This window comes from Oncorhynchus gorbuscha, linkage group LG05, assembly GCF_021184085.1.
Source record: "Oncorhynchus gorbuscha isolate QuinsamMale2020 ecotype Even-year linkage group LG05, OgorEven_v1.0, whole genome shotgun sequence".
NCBI lineage: Eukaryota > Metazoa > Chordata > Actinopteri > Salmoniformes > Salmonidae > Oncorhynchus > Oncorhynchus gorbuscha.
In genome coordinates this window covers 91280557-91304573 of record NC_060177.1, presented here as the reverse complement: position 1 = coordinate 91304573, position 24017 = coordinate 91280557, and the positions used below count along the sequence as shown (strand labels likewise).

Below are 24017 nucleotides of genomic sequence, written 5' to 3'. Positions count from 1 at the left end.
ACTCTACCGGTACCCCCTGTATATAGCCCCGTTATTGTTATTTGTGTTACTTTAGATAAAAAATGTCACTACATTTTATTTTGTAAATATTTTCTTAACTCAATTTCTTGAACTGCTTTTTAAGGACTTGTAAGAATTTCACAGTAATGTCTACAACTGTTGGATGAGGTGCACGTGACAATTTTGGGGGATTTTGTTACCACCAGATGAATAACAGGGGTCGCCGTTTCAAAAAGCCCCGCAAAGCCATTGGTTCTCCACTGTAAAACATATATATATATATATATATACTTATAGAAATGCATGAAGGTGCTTCCCATAGGATTATTATAATTGTTTTTGTAATGTCTGAAAATGTCCGTAATAGTTTCTCACGGTGTGACATCCGTGTTTAAAAAGACTTCCTGTCTTGAAATATCGAATGTGATTTATTTCCAACTAGAATAAGACTTGACATGTCAGGTTGAATAGATAGTAGTCCATTTAAAGGGATGGTAAAACACCTGAAATGTCTGTGTTTGTTTTCACATTTTAATTTTTGTCAGCAATTCCTTTATCCATATGTAACAGTATAGGTTCCGTCCCTCTCCTCGCCCCGACCTGGGCTCGAACCAGGGCCCCTCTGCACACAGACGACAGCCACCCTCGAAGTATCGTTACCCATCGCTCCACAAAAGAGCCTCGCAGAGCAACAGCAGCTTCAAGGTCTCAGAGCGAGTTCACATCGGTTACACATATTTTCCCATTTTGTACCTACATCACATGCCTAGGTTCTCATTACATCACTGCACATCTTCACACAAAGCTTGGCAAGAGTTCAAACATACTTCACAGCTTCCAGCACGTGAGCTGTAATTCAAATTCAGTAAATATTAAATAGTTTCACAAATGATTGAGAAATCAGGTATCAATCAGTCAATCAGTGACTTCCTCATGGTTTTGTTGATCCAGTCAAGGTACATTTTCGATATGAGTGTGTACACCCCAGGTTTGGTCTTGATGCCACATTTTGTACCGAACGACACGACTCCCCTTAGTTCACCTCCACACACCAACGGGCCACCAGAGTCTCCCTGAAAACACACAGCACATCAATTCACACATGATTACTTTGTCATTTACAAACAATATATACAGTTTAACGCATGTATCAATGGTTGATCATTGGCTCCCTGCAAAATATATTACAACTTTATCAGCAAGTGCACACACACACACAGGAGGCTGGTAGGAGTTTTAGGAGGATGGGCTCATTGTAATGTCTGGAACGGCATCGATGGAATGGAGTCAAACATGTGGTTTCCATGTCTGACACCTTTCCAGTAATTCCATTCCAGTCATTACAATGAGTCAGTCCTCCTGCAGCTCCTCCCACCAGCCTCCTCTGACACACACACACACACACACCTGACATGAGTCCACCCTGGTCTTGTCCACAGAGCCGGCACACAGCATGCTGTAGGTGATGATTGGGGTCATGTTGTAGTAGTCTGCAGAGTTACATTTTCTCCTGTCGATCACGGTGACGTTGGTAGATTTCAGGACGTCAGACATGGTTTTAGCATTGTTCTCGGTGGCTCCCCATCCAGACACTGAGCAGGGGGTCCCTGCTTGGACGTCTGGCACAGGGACAGGTAACGCTAGAGGTCTCACCGCCTTAGTCTGCTTTACTTTCTTATCCAACTGGATAGAAGAAGGAGGGTCGTGTCAATTGTCCTTCAACAGTCTCTAGATTTTGAATAATGGCTGACACCACGGTAGTGACTGACCTTCAGCAGCATGATGTCGTTGACTTTGAATTCGGGGTCATAACAGGGATGAGGGACGCGACCTTTCACCTTACGGACCTGTCTAGTCTCCTTCTCCTCCTGTTTGATGGAGTGGACCCCTAGAAACACCTTGTTGATGCTTCAGACAGAAACACAACCTTCTGGTTAGATCAGCTGAAGGAAGCAGCCCAACAACTACAATGACACAATCTCAGAATCACAATGTTAAAAAAATCCAACATTTGAGACGGAGTTGCTAAGCAACAGTGTCATTACAGTGACAGCATCTGTACAAGGACAACAACACTGATATTGTCACGACCGTCGTGTGAATAATTGGACCAAGGAGCAGCGTGAGTAGAGTTCCACATTTTAAAGATAGTGACACTTCCAAAACCGCCGACATAATGATTGTGAACTACATCGCACTCATACAAAACAATATCCCACATCGCAGCTGGGAAAAAGGACAAACTAAGTATGATCCCCAATTAGAGGTAACGACTATCAGCTGCCTCCAATTGGGAACCATACACACACACACCAACATAGAAATATAATACCTAGAAACCCCCCTCGTCACGCCCTGACCTAAAACACCATAGAGAGCCCTCGGGGTGTGACAGATATTGGACCTACTCAGTACAGTGGGCCGCAGTCAGAACCCATTGCTGGTGGATCAGGATTCCTCCACACATTTTGTTTCCTTTGTTGTCCTCCAGTAGAGCCATGTAGGGTAAGGAGTGAGGCTTCACCTCCTTTCCACCAATGATCTCTGCACAGTCACCTAGGAGCATTGGACAAAACACCAACACTAACTAATTAGAGAAATAATCATATATATATATATATTTGTCAGATAACATAAACACACAAACACACACCTACCTGAGTGCAGATATAGAAGGATCATGGCAGAGGTCCAGAAACTGGCTGCTGTGGAGAGGATCATGGTTATTTAACTGATGTAACCTCAGTAGTTCAGGGTCTACTGTGCTGTGATGCTCTCTGATCTCTCTCTTTATACTAGAGGATGTGGTCTGATGTTCACCTCAAAGTGGAAACACACACACACACACACACACACACACACACACACACACACACACACACACACACACACACACACACACACACACACACACACACACACACACACACACACACACACACACACACACACACACACACACACACACACACGGTCACATCTTCTACCATTTTACTTAAAAGTCACCATTCAACACATTAAATTCCAATTTCATTCAAACAAGAGGACTGAATGTGTAAAACAAGATGACAATGACAAGAAAAATTATAAAAGGAGAAACAAGAGTTTAGAATGTTCTCCAGTAGTATGAGAGCTTTACAAAATGACCCTCGGTCCACAAAAAGTTAGTCTAGTCTAGCTGTCTAGTTTAGTTTCTAATATAGAAGTACATCATAACACCGTTAGCCCACTCAGTCTGTTGAAGAAGAGAATATGTTCACCAATAGTAGAGACAGAACAGCGAAGTCATTCCATTCATATGAAAACCCAATGACTCAGTTACACAAGAAAGTTACATCATTGACAGAGGTTTCACCTTTCACTCGTTATTTTCCCTATGAGGGTGAGGTGGTCTAGGAGGGAGAGGTGGGTGAGGTGGTCTAGGATGGAGAGGTGGGTGAGGTGGTCTAGGAGGGAGAGGAGGGTGAGGTGGTCTAGGAGGGAGAGGAGGGTGAGGTGGTCTAGGAGGGAGAGGTGGTCTAGGAGGGAGAGGAGGGTGAGGTGGTCTAGGAGGGAGAGGAGGGTGAGGTGGTCTAGGAGGGAGAGGTGGTCTAGGAGGGTGAGGAGGTCTAGGTGGGTGAGGTGGTCTAGGAGGGTGAGGTGGTCTAGGAGGGAGAGGTGGGTGAGGTGGTCTAGGAAGGAGAGGAGGGTGAGGTGGTCTAGGAGGGAGAGGAGGGTGAGGTGGTCTAGGAGGGAGAGGTGGTCTAGGAGGGTGAGGAGGTCTAGGTGGGTGAGGTGGTCTAGGAGGGAGAGGTGGTCTAGGAGGGTGAGATGGTCTAGGAGGGTGAGATGGTCTAGGAGGGTGAAGTGGTCTAGGAGGGTGAGGTGGTCTAGGAGGGTGAGGTGGTCTAGGAGGGAGAGGTGGTCTAGGAGGGTGAGATGGTCTAGGAGGGTGAGATGGTCTAGGAGGGTGAAGTGGTCTAGTAGGGTGAGGAGGTCGAGGAGGGTGAGAAGGTCTAGGAGGGTAAGGAGGTCTAGGGGGGTGAGTTGGTTTAGGAATTTCTCGTGAATCACACTCCAACCATAAACTGCTGTTAATTTCCATCCCTTTTTTTACTCCCCTCTTCTTTACCATCCTCTGGTCATTCTCACCAACTGTACTGGAGACAACAGATTCACACAATGCTTCCATCATCGCTGAATGTTCCATATTGCACTTCACCTCCTTCTCAAAACCCATTGGATGACAAAACTCCAATGGGTTTAGAGAAGGGAGAGAGGAAGTGAGGAGTGTGCAATTGAGCTTTTCCACGTGTTTGATCTATCACACCTGATTCAATTTATCAACTAATCATCAAGCCCTTGATTGGGTGAATCAAGTGAGCTGGTTCAGGGCTACAACAGAATTACTGATCTAGATCAAGGCTATTGAGTAACACAGTATGGAGTCATAAAACCCCGAAATGGTTCCAATCGTTTTTACACTAATCATTTTTCCATCAGGGATTTTAGAACTATACGGTCTGGTCTGTGTTTCGTGTAGGTGTGACAGAGTGAACATTTAGAGTTTCCATCCAACCTCCTGCGCGATGTAGATATCAAAGAACACCGCAGGTCGCGGGTAGAGTAGTGGGTGAAACCATTCACTTCAAGAAAAAATAAAGTTTCGTTATGTGTTGTCGGATTCATACAAATATTTGCTGCCATTGTAGTAAGGTTGGCAATACGAGAGGTCTTCAGGATTAACCATTTTCTTTGAAAGAACAACTAGTGGGTTTCGAGTGCTCCTTCCTTATTTGGGAAGTTGGGTCTGTCTGCTCTTCAGTCTGAGAGCAGTGAACGTGTGGCTGTGAAAGTCCTGTTTTAATGAATGTCTTCACTGTTTTATATCTTTTACTGCAGATAAAAAAACAAGTCAATCTGACGTGTTGATGTCCATGTGCCCCCTCTTCTGGGGGGGTTATGTGAAGTTGGTTACATTGCTTACCCTGGCGTGATGTTTTGATAACCTTGCAAATCTCTCGGACAAGGTCATTTTTTTAATCAATAATTATCATTGCGAATTTGAGAGTAAATTGAGGCGAATATATTGATAAAATGCACATTGTCCGAGAGAGAATTACACGGCTATGAAAATAATCACGCCAAAGTAACAATTAATTGATAAAAAAATTCTAAATGTGAAAATGAACGGGGTTAAAACCCATTGGAACTATTTCCGTGTTTTTAAAAGGAATATGACGCATCCACTATTCATCCTTTTCATTGGGTGTGGAGCAAATGGGACACAAGTTGATGCTGTGGTCATTGACATAATTGGACACCTTGAGGACAGTAGATGAAGGATCCGATAGGGTTACAAAAATATAAATCAGGGAGGGAATTCCCAAAATCTGGGAAACTCCAACAATTCCTGTAAAAAAAAAGTTACGGGGAATTGTGTAGCCATCTAAACACTGTATCTCACAATAGATATCAGGTTACATATCTCATAATGACGTGATGACGTCCGCACCATATAAATATAATCTAAATTAGGTAGCCTAGTGGTTAGAGCGTTGGACTAGTAAAGACAAACTAGTGGTTAAGCGTTGACTAGTAACCAGCAGGTAGCCCAGTGGTTAGAAACATAACAGCAGGTAGCCTAGTGGTTAAGAGTGTTGGACTAGTAACCAGCTAGGTAGCCCGGTGAGCGTTGGACTAGTAACCAGAAGGTCCAGCCTAGTGGTTAAGAGTGTTGGAAGTAACCAGCAGGTAGCCTAGTGGTTAAGAGTGTTGGACTAGTAACCAGCATCCCTAGTGGTTCATGTTTTTCATTAGGTAGCCTAGTGGTTAAGAGTGGACTAGTAACAAGTAGTGAGTGGTTAAGAGTGTTCCAGTAACCAGCTCATCCTTTAGTGGTTAGAGCGTTGGACTAGTAACCAGAAGGTAGCCTAGTGGTTAAGAGTGTTGGACTAGTAACCAGCAGGTAGCCTGGACTAGTAACCAGAAGGTAGCCTAGTGGTTAGAGTGTTTCATAACCAGCAGGTAGCCTAGTGGTTAAGAGTGTTGGACTAGTAACCAGCAGGTAGCCTAGTGGTTAAGAGTGTTGGACTAGTAACCAGCAGGTAGCCTAGTGGTTAAGAGTGTTGGACTAGTAACCAGCAGGTAGCCTAGTGGTTAAGAGTGTTGGACTAGTAACCAGCAGGTAGCCTAGTGGTTAAGAGTGTTGGACTAGAAACCAGCAGATAGCCTAGTGGTTAGAGCGTTGGACTAGTAACCAGAAGGTAGCCTAGTGGTTAAGAGTGTTGGACTAGTAACCAGCAGGTAGCCTAGTGGTTAGAGCGTTGGACTAGTAACCAGAAGGTAGCCTAGTGGTTAGAGTGTTGGACTAGTAACCAGCAGGTAGCCTAGTGGTTAAGAGTGTTGGACTAGTAACCAGCAGGTAGCCTAGTGGTTAAGAGTGTTGGACTAGTAACCAGCAGGTAGCCTAGTGGTTAAGAGTGTTGGCCTAGTAACCAAAAGGTTGCAAGATCAAATCCCTGAGCTGACAAGGTAAAAATCTGTTGTTCTGCCCCTGAAGACCATTTAAACCACTGTTCCTAGACCAGTTAACCCACTGTTCCTAGACCAGTTAACCCACTGTTCCAAGACCAGTTAACCCACTGTTCCTAGACCAGTTAACCCACTGTTCCTAGACCAGTTAACCCACTGTTCCTAGACCAGTTAACCCACTGTTCCTAGACCAGTTAACCCACTGTTCCTAGACCAGTTAACCCACTGTTCCTAGGGCCGTAATTGAAAATAAGAATTTCTTCATAACTGACTTGCCTGGTTAAATAAAGGAAAACATAAATATGTTTGGTCTGCACTTCAGGTGAGTTATTTGTTTCTGCAGTCTGAGTTAATTTGTGAAAAGTGAGAGTGTGTTATTTACCCAGGAAACCCAATCGCTGCAGGGGTGAGGGGTTAAAAAGGTTCATGTGTCAGTCTGATTGGTCCTCTGGGTAGGTGGGGTGTCTCTGATCGCCTCCTGACCCCCTGTGATGCAAGCCACGTTCAAAACAACTGGGAACTGGGAAGAATACGAGGTCAAATCACGACGTCAGTGATCTTCAGGTAGGAAAGTCGGAGCTCTAGAAAGAGGCCCAAGTTCCCTCGTTGGACTTTTCCCCGTCGGAGCTCTAGAAAGAGGCCCAAGTTCCCTAATTGGATTTTTCCCAGTCGGAGCTCTAGAAAGAGGCCCAAGTTCCCTAGTTGGACTTTTCCCAGTCGGAGTTCCCAGTTGTTTTGAATGCACTGAAGTCGGAAATGTCCAACTTCCCAGTTCTGAGCTGTTTTGAACGTGGCAGCACTCTCGGTCCTTTTCAATTCAAGGGCTTTATTGGCATGGGAAATATATAATATATATTTAATATAATATAAATATATAATATAATAATAATTATAATTATATTAATTATAATAATAATAATAATTGTTATTATATTAATAATAATGATGATATTAATTATTATAATAATGATACTGATATTAATTATAATAATGATAATAATGATATTAATTCATATTTAAGGAGCAAGACACTTTGTTTTTTCCAGTTGCTAAAAAATAGTTCTATTAAATGGCATTTTTCCTCACAGTATATCAATGTTTTTCAGAATAGACAGAAGTTGGCTAAATCAGCCAGCGGTTTGGATGGTTGTATTGATCCAGTCCTGGTATTTAGACGTGAGTGTGTACACTCCAGGTTTGGTCTTGCGACAATAAAAAAACCCGAAGGACACGACTCTTGTGCTTTTTAACAGTCAACAGCCGTCTGCAGGACTCTCTTCGCGTACGGACTAGTACCAAGTTAACTCCCATTTTGGTTTGCATTGTTAGCGACACCTTAAAACAGATGGCATACAGGGAGGGATTGAAAGAGCCCTGCTAATGGGGGCGGCAGGGTAGCCTAGTGGTTAGAGCGTTGGACTAGTGACCAGCTGTAACCGAAAGGTTGCAAGTTCATATCCCTGAGCTGACAAGGTACAAATCTGTCGTTCTGCCCCTGAACAGGCAGTTAACCCACTGTTCCTAGGCCGTCATTGAAAATAAGAATGTGTTCTTAACTGACTTGCCAAGTTAAATAAAGGTAAAATAGAATAAAATAAACTTATACAGTCAACACATTGATACACAGTCAGCCCATAGATAGGCAGTCAACCCATAGATAGGCAGTCAACCCATAGATAGACAGTCAACCCATAGATAGGCAGTCAACCCATAGATAGGCAGTCAACCCATAGATAGGCAGTCAACCCATAGATAGGCAGTCAACCCATAGATAGATAGTCAACCTACAGATACACAGTCAACCCACAGATACACAGTCAACCCACAGATACACAGTCAACCCATAGACACACAGTCAACCCATAGATAGTAGTAAATAGAAGTGAAACGTATCAGTTGTTAAATGAGCCTCCATACTCTCTGTGCATCTATCCTGTTCTCTAGAATCAGATCATACCCAGTCCAACAACATGTCCTGTTCTCTAGAATCAGACCATACCCAGTCCAACAACATGTCCTGTTCTCTAGAATCAGACCATACCCAGTCCAACAACAACAACATGTCCTGTTCTATAGAATCAGACCATACCCAGTCCAACAACATGTCCTGTTCTCTAGAATCAGACCATACCCAGTCCAACAACATGTCCTGTTCTCTAGAATCAGACCGTACCCAGTCCAACAACATGTCCTGTTCTCTAGAATCAGACCATACCCAGTCCAACAACATGTCCTGTTCTCTAGAATCAGACCATACCCAGTCCAACAACATGTCCTGTTCTCTAGAATCAGACCATACCCAGTCCAACAACATGTCCTGTTCTCTAGAATCAGACCATACCCAGTCCAACAACATGTCCTGTTCTCTAGAATCAGACCATACCCAGTCCAACAACATGTCCTGTTCTCTAGAATCAGACCATACCCAGTCCAACAACATGTCCTGTTCTCTAGAATCAGACCATACCCAGTCCAACAACATGTCCTGTTCTCTAGAATCAGACCATACCCAGTCCAACAACAACAACATGTCCTGTTCTCTAGAATCAGACCATACCCAGTCCAACAACATGTCCTGTTCTCTAGAATCAGACCATACCCAGTCCAACAACATGTCCTGTTCTCTAGAATCAGACCATACCCAGTCCAACAACAACAACATGTCCTGTTCTCTAGAATAGACCATACCCAGTCCAACAACATGTCCTGTTCTCTAGAATCAGACCATACCCAGTCCAACAACAACAACATGTCCTGTTCTCTAGAATCAGACCATACCCAGTCCAACAACATGTCCTGTTCTCTAGAATCAGACCATACCCAGTCCAACAACATGTCCTGTTCTCTAGAATCAGACCATACCCAGTCCAACAACAACAACATGTCCTGTTCTCTAGAATCAGACCATACCCAGTCCAACAACAACAACATGTCCTGTTCTCTAGAATCAGACCATACCCAGTCCAACAACAACAACATGTCCTGTTCTCTAGAATCAGACCATACCCAGTCCAACAACATGTCCTGTTCTCTAGAATCAGACCATACCCAGTCCAACAACATGTCCTGTTCTCTAGAATCAGACCATACCCAGTCCAACAACAACAACATGTCCTGTTCTATAGAATCAGACCATACCCAGTCCAACAACATGTCCTGTTCTCTAGAATCAGACCATACCCAGTCCAACAACATGTCCTGTTCTCTAGAATCAGACCGTACCCAGTCCAACAACATGTCCTGTTCTCTAGAATCAGACCATACCCAGTCCAACAACATGTCCTGTTCTCTAGAATCAGACCATACCCAGTCCAACAACATGTCCTGTTCTCTAGAATCAGACCATACCCAGTCCAACAACATGTCCTGTTCTCTAGAATCAGACCATACCCAGTCCAACAACATGTCCTGTTCTCTAGAATCAGACCATACCCAGTCCAACAACATGTCCTGTTCTCTAGAATCAGACCATACCCAGTCCAACAACATGTCCTGTTCTCTAGAATCAGACCATACCCAGTCCAACAACAACAACATGTCCTGTTCTCTAGAATCAGACCATACCCAGTCCAACAACAACAACATGTCCTGTTCTCTAGAATCAGACCATACCCAGTCCAACAACATGTCCTGTTCTCTAGAATCAGACCATACCCAGTCCAACAACATGTCCTGTTCTCTAGAATCAGACCATACCCAGTCCAACAACATGTCCTGTTCTCTAGAATCAGACCATACCCAGTCCAACAACAACAACATGTCCTGTTCTCTAGAATCAGACCATACCCAGTCCAACAACAACAACATGTCCTGTTCTCTAGAATCAGACCATACCCAGTCCAACAACATGTCCTGTTCTCTAGAATCAGACCATACCCAGTCCAACAACAACAACATGTCCTGTTCTCTAGAATTAGACCATACCCAGTCCAACAACATGTCCTGTTCTCTAGAATCAGACCATACCCAGTCCAACAACAACAACATGTCCTGTTCTCTAGAATCAGACCATACCCAGTCCAACAACATGTCCTGTTCTCTAGAATCAGACCATACCCAGTCCAACAACAACAACATGTCCTGTTCTCTAGAATCAGACCATACCCAGTCCAACAACAACAACATGTCCTGTTCTCTAGAATCAGACCATACCCAGTCCAACAACAACAACATGTCCTGTTCTCTAGAATCAGACCATACCCAGTCCAACAACATGTCCTGTTCTCTAGAATCAGACCATACCCAGTCCAACAACATGTCCTGTTCTCTAGAATCAGACCATACCCAGTCCAACAACAACAACAACATGTCCTGTTCTTCAGAATCAGATCATACCCAGTCCAACAACAACATGTCCTGTTCTCTAGAATCAGATCATACCCAGTCCAACAACATGTCCTGTTCTCTAGAATCAGACCATACCCAGTCCAACAACATGTCCTGTTCTCTAGAATCAGACCATACCCAGTCCAACAACAACAGACCATACCCAGTCCAACAACATGTCCTGTTCTCTAGAATCAGACCATACCCAGTCCAACAACATGTCCTGTTCTCTAGAATCAGACCATACCCAGTCCAACAACATGTCCTGTTCTCTAGAATCAGACCATACCCAGTCCAACAACATGTCCTGTTCTCTAGAATCAGACCATACCCAGTCCAACAACATGTCCTGTTCTCTAGAATCAGACCATACCCAGTCCAACAACATGTCCTGTTCTCTAGAATCAGACCATACCCAGTCTAGAATCAACAACAACAACATGTCCTGTTCTCTAGAATCAGACCATACCCAGTCCAACAACAACAACATGTCCTGTTCTCTAGAATCAGACCATACCCAGTCCAACAACATGTCCTGTTCTCTAGAATCAGACCATACCCAGTCCAACAACAACAACATGTCCTGTTCTCTAGAATCAGACCATACCCAGTCCAACAACATGTCCTGTTCTCTAGAATCAGACCATACCCAGTCCAACAACAACAACATGTCCTGTTCTCTAGAATCAGACCATACCCAGTCCAACAACATGTCCTGTTCTCTAGAATCAGACCATACCCAGTCCAACAACAACATGTCCTGTTCTCAACAACATGTCCTGTTCTCTAGAATCAGACCATACCCAGTCAACAACAACAACATGTCCTGTTCTCTAGAATCAGACCATACCCAGTCCAACAACAACAACAAGAATCAGACCATACCCAGTCCAACAACATGTCCTGTTCTCTAGAATCAGACCATACCCAGTCCAACAACATGTCCTGTTCTCTAGAATCAGACCATACCCAGTCCAACAACATGTCCTGTTCTCTAGAATCAGACCATACCCAGTCAACAACAACAACATGTCCTGTTCTCAGAATCAGATCATACCCAGTCCAACAACATGTCCTGTTCTCTAGAATCAGACCATACCCAGTCCAACAACATGTCCTGTTCTCTAGAATCAGACCATACCCAGTCCAACAACATGTCCTGTTCTCTAGAATCAGATCATACCCAGTCCAACAACATGTCCTGTTCTCTAGAATCAGACCATACCCAGTCCAACAACATGTCCTGTTCTCTAGAATCAGACCATACCCAGTCCAACAACATGTCCTGTTCTCTAGAATCAGACCATACCCAGTCAACAACAACATGTCCTGTTCTCTAGAATCAGACCATACCCAGTCCAACAACATGTCCTGTTCTCTAGAATCAGACCATACCCAGTCCAACAACATGTCCTGTTCTCTAGAATCAGACCATACCCAGTCCAACAACATGTCCTGTTCTCTAGAATCAGACCATACCCAGTCCAACAACATGTCCTGTTCTCTAGAATCAGTCCAACCATACCCAGTCCAACAACAACAACATGTCCTGTTCTCTAGAATCAGACCATACCCAGTCCAACAACAACAACATGTCCTGTTCTCTAGAATCAGACCATACCCAGTCCAACAACAACAACATGTCCTGTTCTCTAGAATCAGACCATACCCAGTCCAACAACAACAACATGTCCTGTTCTCTAGAATCAGACCATACCCAGTCCAACAACATGTCCTGTTCTCTAGAATCAGACCATACCCAGTCTCTAGAATCAGACAACAACAACATTCCTGTTCTCTAGAATCAGACCATACCCAGTCAACAACAACAACATGTCCTGTTCTCTAGAATCAGACCATACCCAGTCCAACAACATGTCCCTAGAATTCTCTAGTCCAACAACATGTCCTGTTCTCTAGAATCAGACCATACCCAGTCCAACAACATGTCCTGTTCTCTAGAATCAGACCATACCCAGTCCAACAACATGTCCTGTTCTCTAGAATCAGATCATACCCAGTCCAACAACAACATGTCCTGTTCTCTAGAATCAGACCATACCCAGTCCAACAACATGTCCTGTTCTCTAGAATCAGACCATACCCAGTCCAACAACATGTCCTGTTCTCTAGAATCAGACCATACCCAGTCCAACAACATGTCCTGTTCTCTAGAATCAGACCATACCCAGTCCAACAACATGTCCTGTTCTCAACAACATGTCCTGTTGTTCTCTAGAATCAGACCATACCCAGTCCAACAACAACAACATGTCCTGTTCTCTAGAATCAGACCATACCCAGTCCAACAACAACAACATGTCCTGTTCTCTAGAATCAGACCCAACAACAACATGTCCTGTTCTCTAGAATCAGACCATACCCAGTCCAACAACATGTCCTGTTCTCTAGAATCAGACCATACCCAGTCCAACAACAACAACATGTCCTGTTCTCTAGAATCAGATCATACCCAGTCCAACAACAACAACATGTCCTGTTCTCTAGAATCAGATCATACCCAGTCCAACAACAACATGTCCTGTTCTCTAGAATCAGACCATACCCAGTCCAACATACCCAGTCCAACAACATGTCCTGTTCTCTAGAATCAGACCATACCCAGTCCAACAACAACAACAACATGTCCTGTTCTCTAGAATCAGATCATACCCAGTCCAACAACAACATGTCCTGTTCTCTAGAATCAGATCATACCCAGTCAACAACAACAACATGTCCTGTTCTCTAGAATCAGACCATACCCAGTCCAACAACATGTCCTGTTCTCTAGAATCAGACCATACCCAGTCCAACAACATGTCCTGTTCTCTAGAATCAGACCATACCCAGTCCAACAACATGTCCTGTTCTCTAGAATCAGACCATACCCAGTCCAACAACATGTCCTGTTCTCTAGAATCAGATCATACCCAGTCCAACAACATGTCCTGTTCTCTAGAATCAGACCATACCCAGTCCAACAACATGTCCTGTTCTCTAGAATCAGACCATACCCAGTCCAACAACAACATGTCCTGTTCTCTAGAATCAGACCATACCCAGTCCAACAACAACAACATGTCCTGTTCTCTAGAATCAGACCATACCCAGTCCAACAACAACAACATGTCCTGTTCTCTAGAATCAGACCATACCCAGTCCAACAACATGTCCTGTTCTCTAGAATCAGACCATACCCAGTCCAACAACATGTCCTGTTCTCTAGAATCAGACCATACCCAGTCCAACAACATGTCCTGTTCTCTAGAATCAGACCATACCCAGTCCAACAACATGTCCTGTTCTCTAGAATCAGACCATACCCAGTCCAACAACATGTCCTGTTCTCTAGAATCAGACCATACCCAGTCCAACAACATGTCCTGTTCTCTAGAATCAGACCATACCCAGTCCAACAACATGTCCTGTTCTCTAGAATCAGACCATACCCAGTCCAACAACAACAACATGTCCTGTTCTCTAGAATCAGACCATACCCAGTCCAACAACATGTCCTGTTCTCTAGAATCAGACCATACCCAGTCCAACAACATGTCCTGTTCTCTAGAATCAGACCATACCCAGTCCAACAACAACATGTCCTGTTCTCTAGAATTAGACCATACCCAGTCCAACAACATGTCCTGTTCTCTAGAATCAGACCATACCCAGTCCAACAACCACAACATGTCCTGTTCTCTAGAATCAGACCATACCCAGTCCAACAACAACAACATGTCCTGTTCTCTAGAATCAGACCATACCCAGTCCAACAACAACAACATGTCCTGTTCTCTAGAATCAGACCATACCCAGTCCAACAACATGTCCTGTTCTCTAGAATCAGACCATACCCAGTCCAACAACCACAACATGTCCTGTTCTCTAGAATCAGACCATACCCAGTCCAACAACAACAACATGTCCTGTTCTCTAGAATCAGACCATACCCAGTCCAACAACAACAACATGTCCTGTTCTCTAGAATCAGACCATACCCAGTCCAACAACATGTCCTGTTCTCTAGAATCAGACCATACCCAGTCCAACAACATGTCCTGTTCTCTAGAATCAGACCATACCCAGTCCAACAACAACAACATGTCCTGTTCTTCAGAATCAGATCATACCCAGTCCAACAACAACATGTCCTGTTCTCTAGAATCAGATCATACCCAGTCCAACAACAACATGTCCTGTTCTCTAGAATCAGACCATACCCAGTCCAACAACATGTCCTGTTCTCTAGAATCAGATCATACCCAGTCCAACAACATGTCCTGTTCTCTAGAATCAGATCATACCCAGTCCAACAACAACAACATGTCCTGTTCTCTAGAATCAGATCATACCCAGTCCAACAACAACAACATGTCCTGTTCTCTAGAATCAGACCGTACCCAGTCCAACAACATGTCCTGTTCTCTAGAATCAGACCATACCCAGTCCAACAACATGTCCTGTTCTCTAGAATCAGATCATACCCAGTCCAACAACAACAACATGTCCTGTTCTCTAGAATCAGATCATACCCAGTCCAACAACATGTCCTGTTCTCTAGAATCAGACCATACCCAGTCCAACAACATGTCCTGTTCTCTAGAATCAGATCATACCCAGTCCAACAACAACAACATGTCCTGTTCTCTAGAATCAGACCATACCCAGTCCCACAACAACAACATGTCCTGTTCTCTAGAATCAGACCATACCCAGTCCAACAACATGTCCTGTTCTCTAGAATCAGATCATACCCAGTCCAACAACAACAACATGTCCTGTTCTCTAGAATCAGACCATACCCAGTCCAACAACATGTCCTGTTCTCTAGAATCAGATCATACCCAGTCCAACAACAACAACATGTCCTGTTCTCTAGAATCAGACCATACCCAGTCCAACAACATGTCCTGTTCTCTAGAATCAGACCATACCCAGTCCAACAACAACAACATGTCCTGTTCTCTAGAATCAGTGTGCGTGTGTGTATGATGCCCGTGTGTGTGTGTGTGTATGATGCTCGTGTGCGTGTGTATGTGTGTATATGTGTGTGCGTGTGTATGATGCCCGTGTGCGTGTGTGTGTGTATGATGCTCGTGTGCGTGTGTGTGTGTGTATGATGCTCGTGTGCGTGTGTATGATGCTCGTGTGCGTGTGTGTGTATATGATTCTCGTGTGCGTGTGTGCGTGTGTATGATGCTCGTGTGCGTGTGTGTGGTGTTCTCTAGAATCGTGGTCCTTCTGTAGCTCAGTTGGTAGAGCATGGTGCTTATGACGCCAGGGTAGTGGGTTCAATTCCTGGGACCACCCATACGTAGAATGTATGCACACATGACTGTAAGTCGATTTGTATAAAAGCGTCTGCTAAATGGCATATAATATTATTATTATTATTATTATTATATTATGTGTGTGTACGGACAGACCTGTTTCGGCACATTCCTCCTGTAGGTGGTTAATTTTATGACAGGTGTCATATTACCTGTGTGACAGTCCGGCCTCCACCACTGTGTCTGACGGAGAAAGGTCACACCATCAGCTTGCATCATGGGTATTTGTATACCTTTACAGTCTTTTGGGTTTACAATAAGACCATAGATTTGGCCGTTTTGCACCTGACCAATAGTGTGTGAATTTGAAGGTGTGTAAACTTATTTTCCTTAGTAGTATTTACACTGCAACGCAATTTCCCCTATTGGATATTTCAGTATTTATTGATTAATTCACTCAAGCCTTGAAGACGTGTCTCTGTGCTCTCTTCTTGTGGTGAATGCAGACAGTCTCTGGCAGATCGTGGAATTCCAGGCAGGGAAAATGGCGCCATCTGGTGGCTACGGGGATATTGGCTAAAGTCTGCTCTGCGCTCAGCCGCCTGCTCACCGTCCGATTTAAAAGCGCTTGTGAGATGATCAAGATGCCTCAATTCTTGTTTAAAGAAAAACAGAAAAAACGACGTACTTAACATTAGAATAATGTCTGATAAAAGGGTTACTTATTAACTGAAAGCCATTGGATAAATTGTCAGCCTATTTTTACATCATTTTCACTTTAAAAAAAAACTAGGTTAGACTAAAGTAAACATTTCCAGAATTGCCTGCTTGACTCTCCATGTTCTTTTTAAAAATGTTATTTTTAATAATGATTACAGGTCTTAAAAAACGAATCATATCTGGACTGGCTGTAAAATCTCAGATAAAATTAGATGATGAGATTAAAGTGCTGCTAAATCGCCCCAAAAACACGGAATTCCCTTAGAGAAATCTGATCCCTAAAACGGAAGAGACCTCCTCCCAAACCGTTACCTCCTCAATCGTGAAATCCACTATGTTCCCGCTGCCCAACCAGATTCAACCCCCGTTCCCAAACTCCTTCCTCCGCCCCAAATCTTCCTTATTCCCCCTCCAAGATGGAGGCGCTGGAGGTTTTGGGGGGCTACCCGACCAAGCCCTTAAACCCGAGAGCCCGAATGGTCAGGGTTCTACTGAGTATGACGGTGTGCATGGGATGTTTATTAATGCTACATAGTTTTCTCAAAATCTCCAAGTCCAGGAAGCCGCAAGATTTCTATTCTTTTGAGGTGAAGGACGCCAAAGGGAGAAGCGTTTCTTTGGAGAGATACCGAGGCAAAGTAAGTCCACATCAGCAAAACTCTAACCCTGTCTACTGCAAAAGTCAGTGAGTTTATCTGAAAGGTTGATAACTTGTTTCAGAGATGTAGCATGTTTACAATTCCCCCATATATATATATATTTTTTTTTTCCCCCTCTGGCTTCCCCTCTGGCACAGGCGTCTCTGGTTGTCAACGTGGCGAGCCACAGCGAACACACTGAGATGAACTATCGCTCTCTGCAGGAGCTGCACCAGGAATTGGGTACGTCCCATTTCAACGTCCTGGCTTTTCCCTGCGGCCAGTTCGGGGAGACCGAGATGTCGGCCAGTCGGGACATCGAGGCCTACGCCAAGAACACCTATGGCGTCACCTTCACCATCTTCAGTAAGGTCAAAATCATGGGGTCGGAGGCGGAGCCAGCCTTCAAATTCATAACAGGTAAACACAGTAGGCTTATTATAAGTCTGATATTTAATAAAGACAGTTTATGCTATTTCTAAGGACAAGAAAAACGAAGGGTGGTTTAACAAAGCCTAGCCATACAGGCCTATCTTTTGTTTTTTTAAATAGTAAAATATTATATTCAAGATAATATTTTTCATGGAAAATGTGGGTGTGGGAGGAGTTGCAGTCATTGTGACACATTGACACACAACACAACAAAGACGTTGGGCCTAGTAACCATTTGTTTCCATTCACCATACAGATTCTGTGAAGAAGGTTCCGAAGTGGAACTTCTGGAAGTTCCTGGTGAACCCTGAGGGCCAGGTGGTGAGGTTCTGGAAGGCAGAGGAGCCCGTCGACAGCGTTCGTCAGGAGGCCATAACCATGGTGCGTCAGATTATTCTAAAGAAAAGGACAGAGCTCTGACGGGATGACGAGGAGTGGAATAAAGACACCTCTGATGGTTTCAGAGATTGAATGGAAGGTTTATGAGGTATTACTTAAGATACAAAGTCAACTCTGTTGTCAGGTGCTGAGTGGTGACTTTAGGGCTAGTGCCTTGTGGTATGGGAAAGGACTTGCCATTATTTTTCTGAAGATGAAGACTGAAGATGATGACTATTGCAATAAGAGATTAAAGGGTGTGTGTGTTATGCCACTAAGAGGGTGACACTGACATTTCCTGACAACAACCAGGTCCATAGTGAATTCCCTGACAACAACCAGGTCCATAGTGAATTCCCTGACAACTACCAGGTCCATAGTGAATTCCCTGACAACTACCAGGTCCATAGTGAATTCCCTGACAACTACCAGGTCCATAGTGAATTCCCTGACAACTACCAGGTCCATAGTGAATTCCCTGACAACTACCAGGTCCATAGTGAATTCCCTGACAACTACCAGGTCCATAGTGAATTCCCTGACAACTACCAGGTCCATAGTGAATTCCCTGACAACTACCAGGTCCATAGTGAATTCCCTGACAACTACCAGGTCCATAGTGAATTCCCTGACAACCACCATGGCTTGTTAAACCAGTTTAATCACCTCAAAGAACCACTTTTATGTGTAACTTAGATATGTCTGATTTAAAGCAGGTTGTTACTTGTTTTGTCATTGCCAGATTAAAAGACTGTTCTTTACACATGTTAATCCCTGTTTACAGTAATGTAGAACAATCATTCTGTTCTTTAAACATGTTAATCCCTGTTTACAGTAATGTAGAACAATCATTCTGTTCTTTAAACATGTTAATCCACATTTATAGTAACGTAGAACAATCATTCTGTTCTTTAAACATGTTAATCCACGTTTATAGTAATGTAGAACAATCATTCTGTTCTTTAAACATGTTAATCCACGTTTATAGTAATGCAGAACAATCATTCTGTCCTTAAAACACGTTAATCAACGTTTACAGTAATGTAGAACAATCATGTAATGTATAACATCTCTACCAGTATTGGATTTATAGATAAATGTTTACGAAGGTTGGATTTATAGATAAATGTTTACGACGGTTGGATTTCAAATATTCAGATGACACTTGAATTAATTGATTTATAGAAGGAATAGACTCTCAAACGTTTATGCAATGTAAATGTATTTATTTATCTTTATTCCATCGTGGTCAGGTAGACAGTCACGTGTGGTGACATGGAAGTGTGTAACAGCTGAAGTGAGAACAGTCAGCTAACACAGCACTGCCTCATCGTGACACATGATGGAAACAAAGCCGAGTCCACACCGACCATCTGAGAAAAGTCAAGGAGGAAAAAATAATAATTACAAAATCGGACAACCTCCGTGGTTCCAAGATTTAAAAAAAATCTGAATTCAACTGACAATATTTGAACCAGTTGAGATGAGTCTAGATTTTACTCAGATGGTCTGTGTGGACTCAACACTTGGTAGCAGTACTTTATTGATCCTAATGAGGGAAATTGATGAGTGTAAAGTTTCATTTCAACCCCAGTGACGGTTTACATGGACAGCTAGAGGGCAGCAGCAGGTAAACTGATAAAACAGACCAATCAGCTAACGAGACACTGCCTCCCAGCCGCCCAATCAGAACAGAGGAGAAGGAAGGGGCGTTTCCTTCTTTCAGCTCTGCTCAAACACCTAATTCAAATCTGCTCTAACACCCAATTCAGCCCTACTCTAACACCTAATTCAGCCCTGCTCTAACACCTAATTCAGCCCTGCTCTAACACCTAATTCAGCCCTGCTCTAACACCTAATTCAGCCCTACTCTAACACCTAATTCAGCCCTGCTCTAACACCTAATTCAGCCCTGCTCTAACACCTAATTCAGCCCTGCTCTAACACCTAATTCAGCCCTGGTCTAACACCTAATTCAGCCCTGGTCTAATACCTAATTCAGCACTGCTCTAACACCTAATTCAGCCCTGCTCTGACACCTAATTCAGATCTGCTCTGACACCTAATTCAGATCTGCTCTAACACCTAATTCAGCCCTGCTCTAACATCTAATTCAGCCCTGCTCTAACACCTAATTCAGCGCTGCTCTAACACCTAATTCAGCGCTGCTCTAACACCTAATTCAGCGCTGCTCTAACACCTAATTCAGCCCTGCTCTAACACCTAATTCAGCCCTGCTCTAACACCTAATTCAGCCCTGCTCTAACACCTAATTCAGCCCTGGTCTAATACCTAATTCAGCCCTGCTCTAACATCTAATTCAGCCCTGCTCTAACACCTAATTCAGATCTGCTCTAACACCTAATTCAGCCCTGCTCTAACACCTAATTCAGCCCTGCTCTAACACCTAATTCAGCCCTGCTCTAACACCTAATTCAGCCCTGCTCTAACACCTAATTCAGCCCTGCTCTAACACCTAATTCAGCCCTGCTCTGACACCTAATTCAGATCTCCTCTGACACCTAATTCAGATCTCCTCTGACACCTAATTCAGATCTGCTCTGACACCTAATTCAGCCCTGCTCTGACACCTAATTCAGCCCTGCTCTAACACCTAATTCAGCCCTGCTCTAACACCTAATTCAGCCCTGCTCTGACACCTAATTCAGATCTGCTCTGACACCTAATTCAGATCTGCTCTGACACCTAATTCAGCCCTGCTCTGACACCTAATTCAGCCCTGCTCTGACACCTAATTCAGCCCTGCTCTAACACCTAATTCAGCCCTGCTCTAACACCTAATTCAGCCCTGCTCTAACACCTAATTCAGCCCTGCTCTAACACCTAATTCAGCCCTGCTCTAACACCTAATTCAGCCCTGCTCTGACACCTAATTCAGCCCTGCTCTAACACCTAATTCAGCCCTGCTCTAACACCTAATTCAGCCCTGCTCTAACACCTAATTCAGCCCTGCTCTAACACCTAATTCAGCCCTGCTCTAACACCTAATTCAGCCCTGCTCTAACACCTAATTCAGCCCTGCTCTAACACCTAATTCAGCCCTGCTCTAACACCTAATTCAGCCCTGCTCTAACACCTAATTCAGCCCTGCTCTAACACCTAATTCAGCCCTGCTCTAACACCTAATTCAGCCCTGCTCTAACACCTAATTCAGCCCTGCTCTAACACCTAATTCAGATAATCAAAGGATGGCAAATCCAGTCCTCAGTTGATTAAACTTAACTGAACAGGTGGTCCTGTAGCTCAGTTGGTAGAGCATGGTGCTTGTAACGCCAGGGTAGTGGGTTCGATCCCCGGGACCACCCATACGTAGAATGTATGCACACATGACTGTAAGTCGCTTTGGATAAAAGCGTCTGCTAAATGGCATATATTATTATTATTATATTATATTGATTAGTTGATTATTGATTATGTGGGGGGGGGGGGCAAAAGTGCGACACCAATCAGGCCCCCGAGGACTGGAGTTGCCCATCCCAAGGCTAATCAATGTCACAAGGAACAGCTGAGTAATAGGATCAGGTGTGGTAGTGAAGGGTTGGAGAAAACCCCTGCATGCAGTTCACACCCAGGTGGAGGCGGAGTTTCAGGTGAGAGTTTAGAGGGCAGCTGTAGCGTGAGCTGACGAATCAGATAACAGTCAGTTAACATTACACTGCCTACTAACCAATCACATGTTACGTTGCACTGCCTACTAACCAACCACATGTTACATTACACTGCCTACTAACCAATCACATGTTACGTTACACTGCCTACTAACCAATCACATGTTACGTTACACTGTCTACTAACCAATCACATGTTACATTACACTGCCTACTAACCAATCACATGTTACATTACACTGTCTACTAACCAATCACATGCTAGTTACACTGTCTACACTGTCTACTAACCAATCACATGTTACATTACACTGCCTACTAACCAATCACATGTTACGTTACACTGCCTACTAACCAATCACATGTTACGTTACACTGTCTACTAACCAATCACATGTTACGTTGCACTGCCTACTAACCAACCACATGTTACATTACACTGCCTACTAACCAATCACATGTTACGTTACACTGCCTACTAACCAATCACATGTTACGTTACACTGTCTACTAACCAATCACATGTTACATTACACTGCCTACTAACCAATCACATGTTACATTACACTGTCTACTAACCAATCACATGCTAGTTACACTGTCTACTAACCAATCACATGTTACACTGTCTACTAACCAATCACATGCTAGTTACACTGTCTACTAACCCTCCTCTCCCCTGTAACTATTCCCCAGGTCGTTGCTGTAAATGGGAACGTGTACAATGTTGATAACACCTCCTCACCCTCTGGCTGGAGCAATGTCTCCTCTTCGTCCTGAAATCCCCCAGCAATCTCCTCGTGATGTTATCCTGCCAGTCAGAAAGACATTAGTTTACATGACTTTATTGCTGACGGTATTAACTTTCAAATGAGAATATCTCTTTAACTTCAAGTCCATATAACTGAAATAATTCAGGTGAAAACTTTACTGTCTGGTAGTAGTAACTTGTTACTCTTCAATTCACTGTGGCTGAATGTGCACCTGTGCCTGTTCTCTGTGCCTCATACAAATACGCGCAGAGGCGGTTGATGGAGCGGGAAGCCTGATCCCCGGCTGGCCATTGGTGGATAGAAACGTGTTTCTCAGTCACTAGCAGGATCCCCTCAGTAGACGCGTCCTGGTTGCCCTGGAGACTGACAAGAACTACCATAGTGACCTGGTTTCCCTGGAGAACGACATGAACTGCTAAAGAAGCAACAGAGCCAAACGCAGCAAAGGGTGTGTTCATAAATTCGATCTGGAGTGCCAGAGTGCGCTCTGGGCGTTCGGTACATTCGATCTGGAATGCCAGAGTGCGCTCTGGGCGTTCGGTACATTCGATCTGGAATGCCAGAGTGCGCTCTGGGCGTTCGGTACATTCAATCTGGAATGCCAGAGTGCGGTCTGGGCGTTCGGTACGTTCAATCTGGAGTGCCAGAGTGCGCTCTGGGCGTTCGGTAAATTCAGAGCGTTCAGAGACGCACACTGAAGTGTTCTGACCTCACAACAGCAGTCAAGCACCCAAGTTAACTGGCTAATGTTGGCTAGATATTTCCAGACACAAATAAGAGAACACCTTTTTATTTATTTTTAATAAGAGAACACCTCATACTGACAATGTTACGCCCGCCAGGCTGTTTTTAGGCTGTTTTCATGTTATCTAGAGCGTTAGTGACTGTAACTATCCCGCTGGCAACAATTTAACTTCGCCTTTTTGTTGTGCCAACGTTTACTGACACCGGCCATATTTAACTGGTGTTGAGCGTCGGTAAATTCATCAGTTATTCTGCGCTCTGTTACACTCAGACGAGAGTGCACTGAAATCGGAGTAGATAGCCAGAGCGAATTTACGAACGCACCCAACGTTTTAATGGTCTTGGCGCGGTTATAGTTTTTTCTCTCCATCTCTTCATTTAAAGACTCAATCATTGGACACTCTAACTGACAGTTGTGACTGCTTTGCGTGATGTATTGTTGTTAGCATGTTGTTGTTATGTTGTGTTGCTACCATGTTGTTGTCATGTGTTGCTGCCATGCTATGTTGTTGTCTTATGTCTCTCTTTATGTAGTGTGTGGTGTCTCTTGTCTTGATGTGTGTTTTGTCAAATATTTGTATTTAATTTTTA

The 24017-nt window shown here is 43.8% G+C and overlaps 2 protein-coding genes and 1 long non-coding RNA gene across 7 annotated transcripts; 1 reads left to right on the top strand and 2 right to left on the bottom strand.

The window, feature by feature from the left end:
- Positions 1 to 523: 523 nt before the first annotated feature.
- Positions 524 to 2756, bottom strand: LOC124035320 (granzyme A-like). Of its 2 annotated transcripts, XM_046348787.1 has the most exons (5): positions 2658 to 2756; positions 2409 to 2556; positions 1770 to 1908; positions 1408 to 1683; positions 524 to 1073 (listed from the first exon to the last, which is right to left on the bottom strand). In XM_046348787.1, exons 1-5 carry the CDS (start codon positions 2719 to 2721, stop codon positions 912 to 914), a joined length of 789 nt encoding a protein of 262 aa, XP_046204743.1. In that variant the 5' UTR covers positions 2722 to 2756; the 3' UTR covers positions 524 to 911. The 2 variants fall into 2 exon arrangements, with proteins under 2 accessions (XP_046204743.1, XP_046204744.1); XM_046348788.1 differs by lacking the exons at positions 2409 to 2556; positions 2658 to 2756 and adding an exon at positions 2046 to 2182.
- A 14418-nt stretch (positions 2757 to 17174) lies between these two features.
- Positions 17175 to 19051, top strand: LOC124035318 (probable glutathione peroxidase 8). Of its 4 annotated transcripts, none has more exons than XR_006838718.1 (4): positions 17175 to 17470; positions 17611 to 17890; positions 18159 to 18592; positions 18623 to 19051. XR_006838718.1 is itself a non-coding variant. In XM_046348784.1 (3 exons), the coding sequence occupies exons 1-3, from the start codon at positions 17249 to 17251 to the stop codon at positions 18320 to 18322; spliced, it is 666 nt and encodes a 221-aa protein (XP_046204740.1). In that variant the 5' UTR covers positions 17175 to 17248; the 3' UTR covers positions 18323 to 19051. The 4 variants fall into 4 exon arrangements, 2 of the variants coding, with proteins under 2 accessions (XP_046204740.1, XP_046204741.1); XR_006838719.1 differs by having other exon boundaries at positions 18159 to 18622; positions 18653 to 19051; XM_046348784.1 differs by having other exon boundaries at positions 18159 to 19051.
- A 448-nt stretch (positions 19052 to 19499) lies between these two features.
- LOC124035319 lies at positions 19500 to 23160 on the bottom strand. Its single transcript, XR_006838720.1, has 3 exons — positions 22865 to 23160; positions 22655 to 22720; positions 19500 to 19653 (listed from the first exon to the last, which is right to left on the bottom strand). It is a non-coding gene; the product is annotated as an uncharacterized LOC124035319 (long non-coding RNA).
- Positions 23161 to 24017: the final 857 nt, after the last annotated feature.

Excerpts from the sequence above, each read along its gene's own strand:
- LOC124035320 (XM_046348787.1), bottom strand. The coding sequence starts at position 2,721 with ATGATCCTCTCCACAGCAGCCAGTTTCTGGACCTCTGCCATGATCCTT. Across the intron at positions 2,557-2,657 it reads CCTTCTATATCTGCACTCAG|GTGACTGTGCAGAGATCATT; the intron begins GTAGGTGTGTGT and ends CAATGCTCCTAG. Across the intron at positions 1,684-1,769 it reads ACGACATCATGCTGCTGAAG|TTGGATAAGAAAGTAAAGCA; the intron begins GTCAGTCACTAC and ends TCTTCTATCCAG.
- LOC124035318 (XM_046348784.1), top strand. The coding sequence starts at position 17,249 with ATGGAGGCGCTGGAGGTTTTGGGGGGCTACCCGACCAAGCCCTTAAAC. Across the intron at positions 17,471-17,610 it reads TGGAGAGATACCGAGGCAAA|GCTTCCCCTCTGGCACAGGC; the intron begins GTAAGTCCACAT and ends TTTCCCCCTCTG. Across the intron at positions 17,891-18,158 it reads AGCCTTCAAATTCATAACAG|ATTCTGTGAAGAAGGTTCCG; the intron begins GTAAACACAGTA and ends TTCACCATACAG.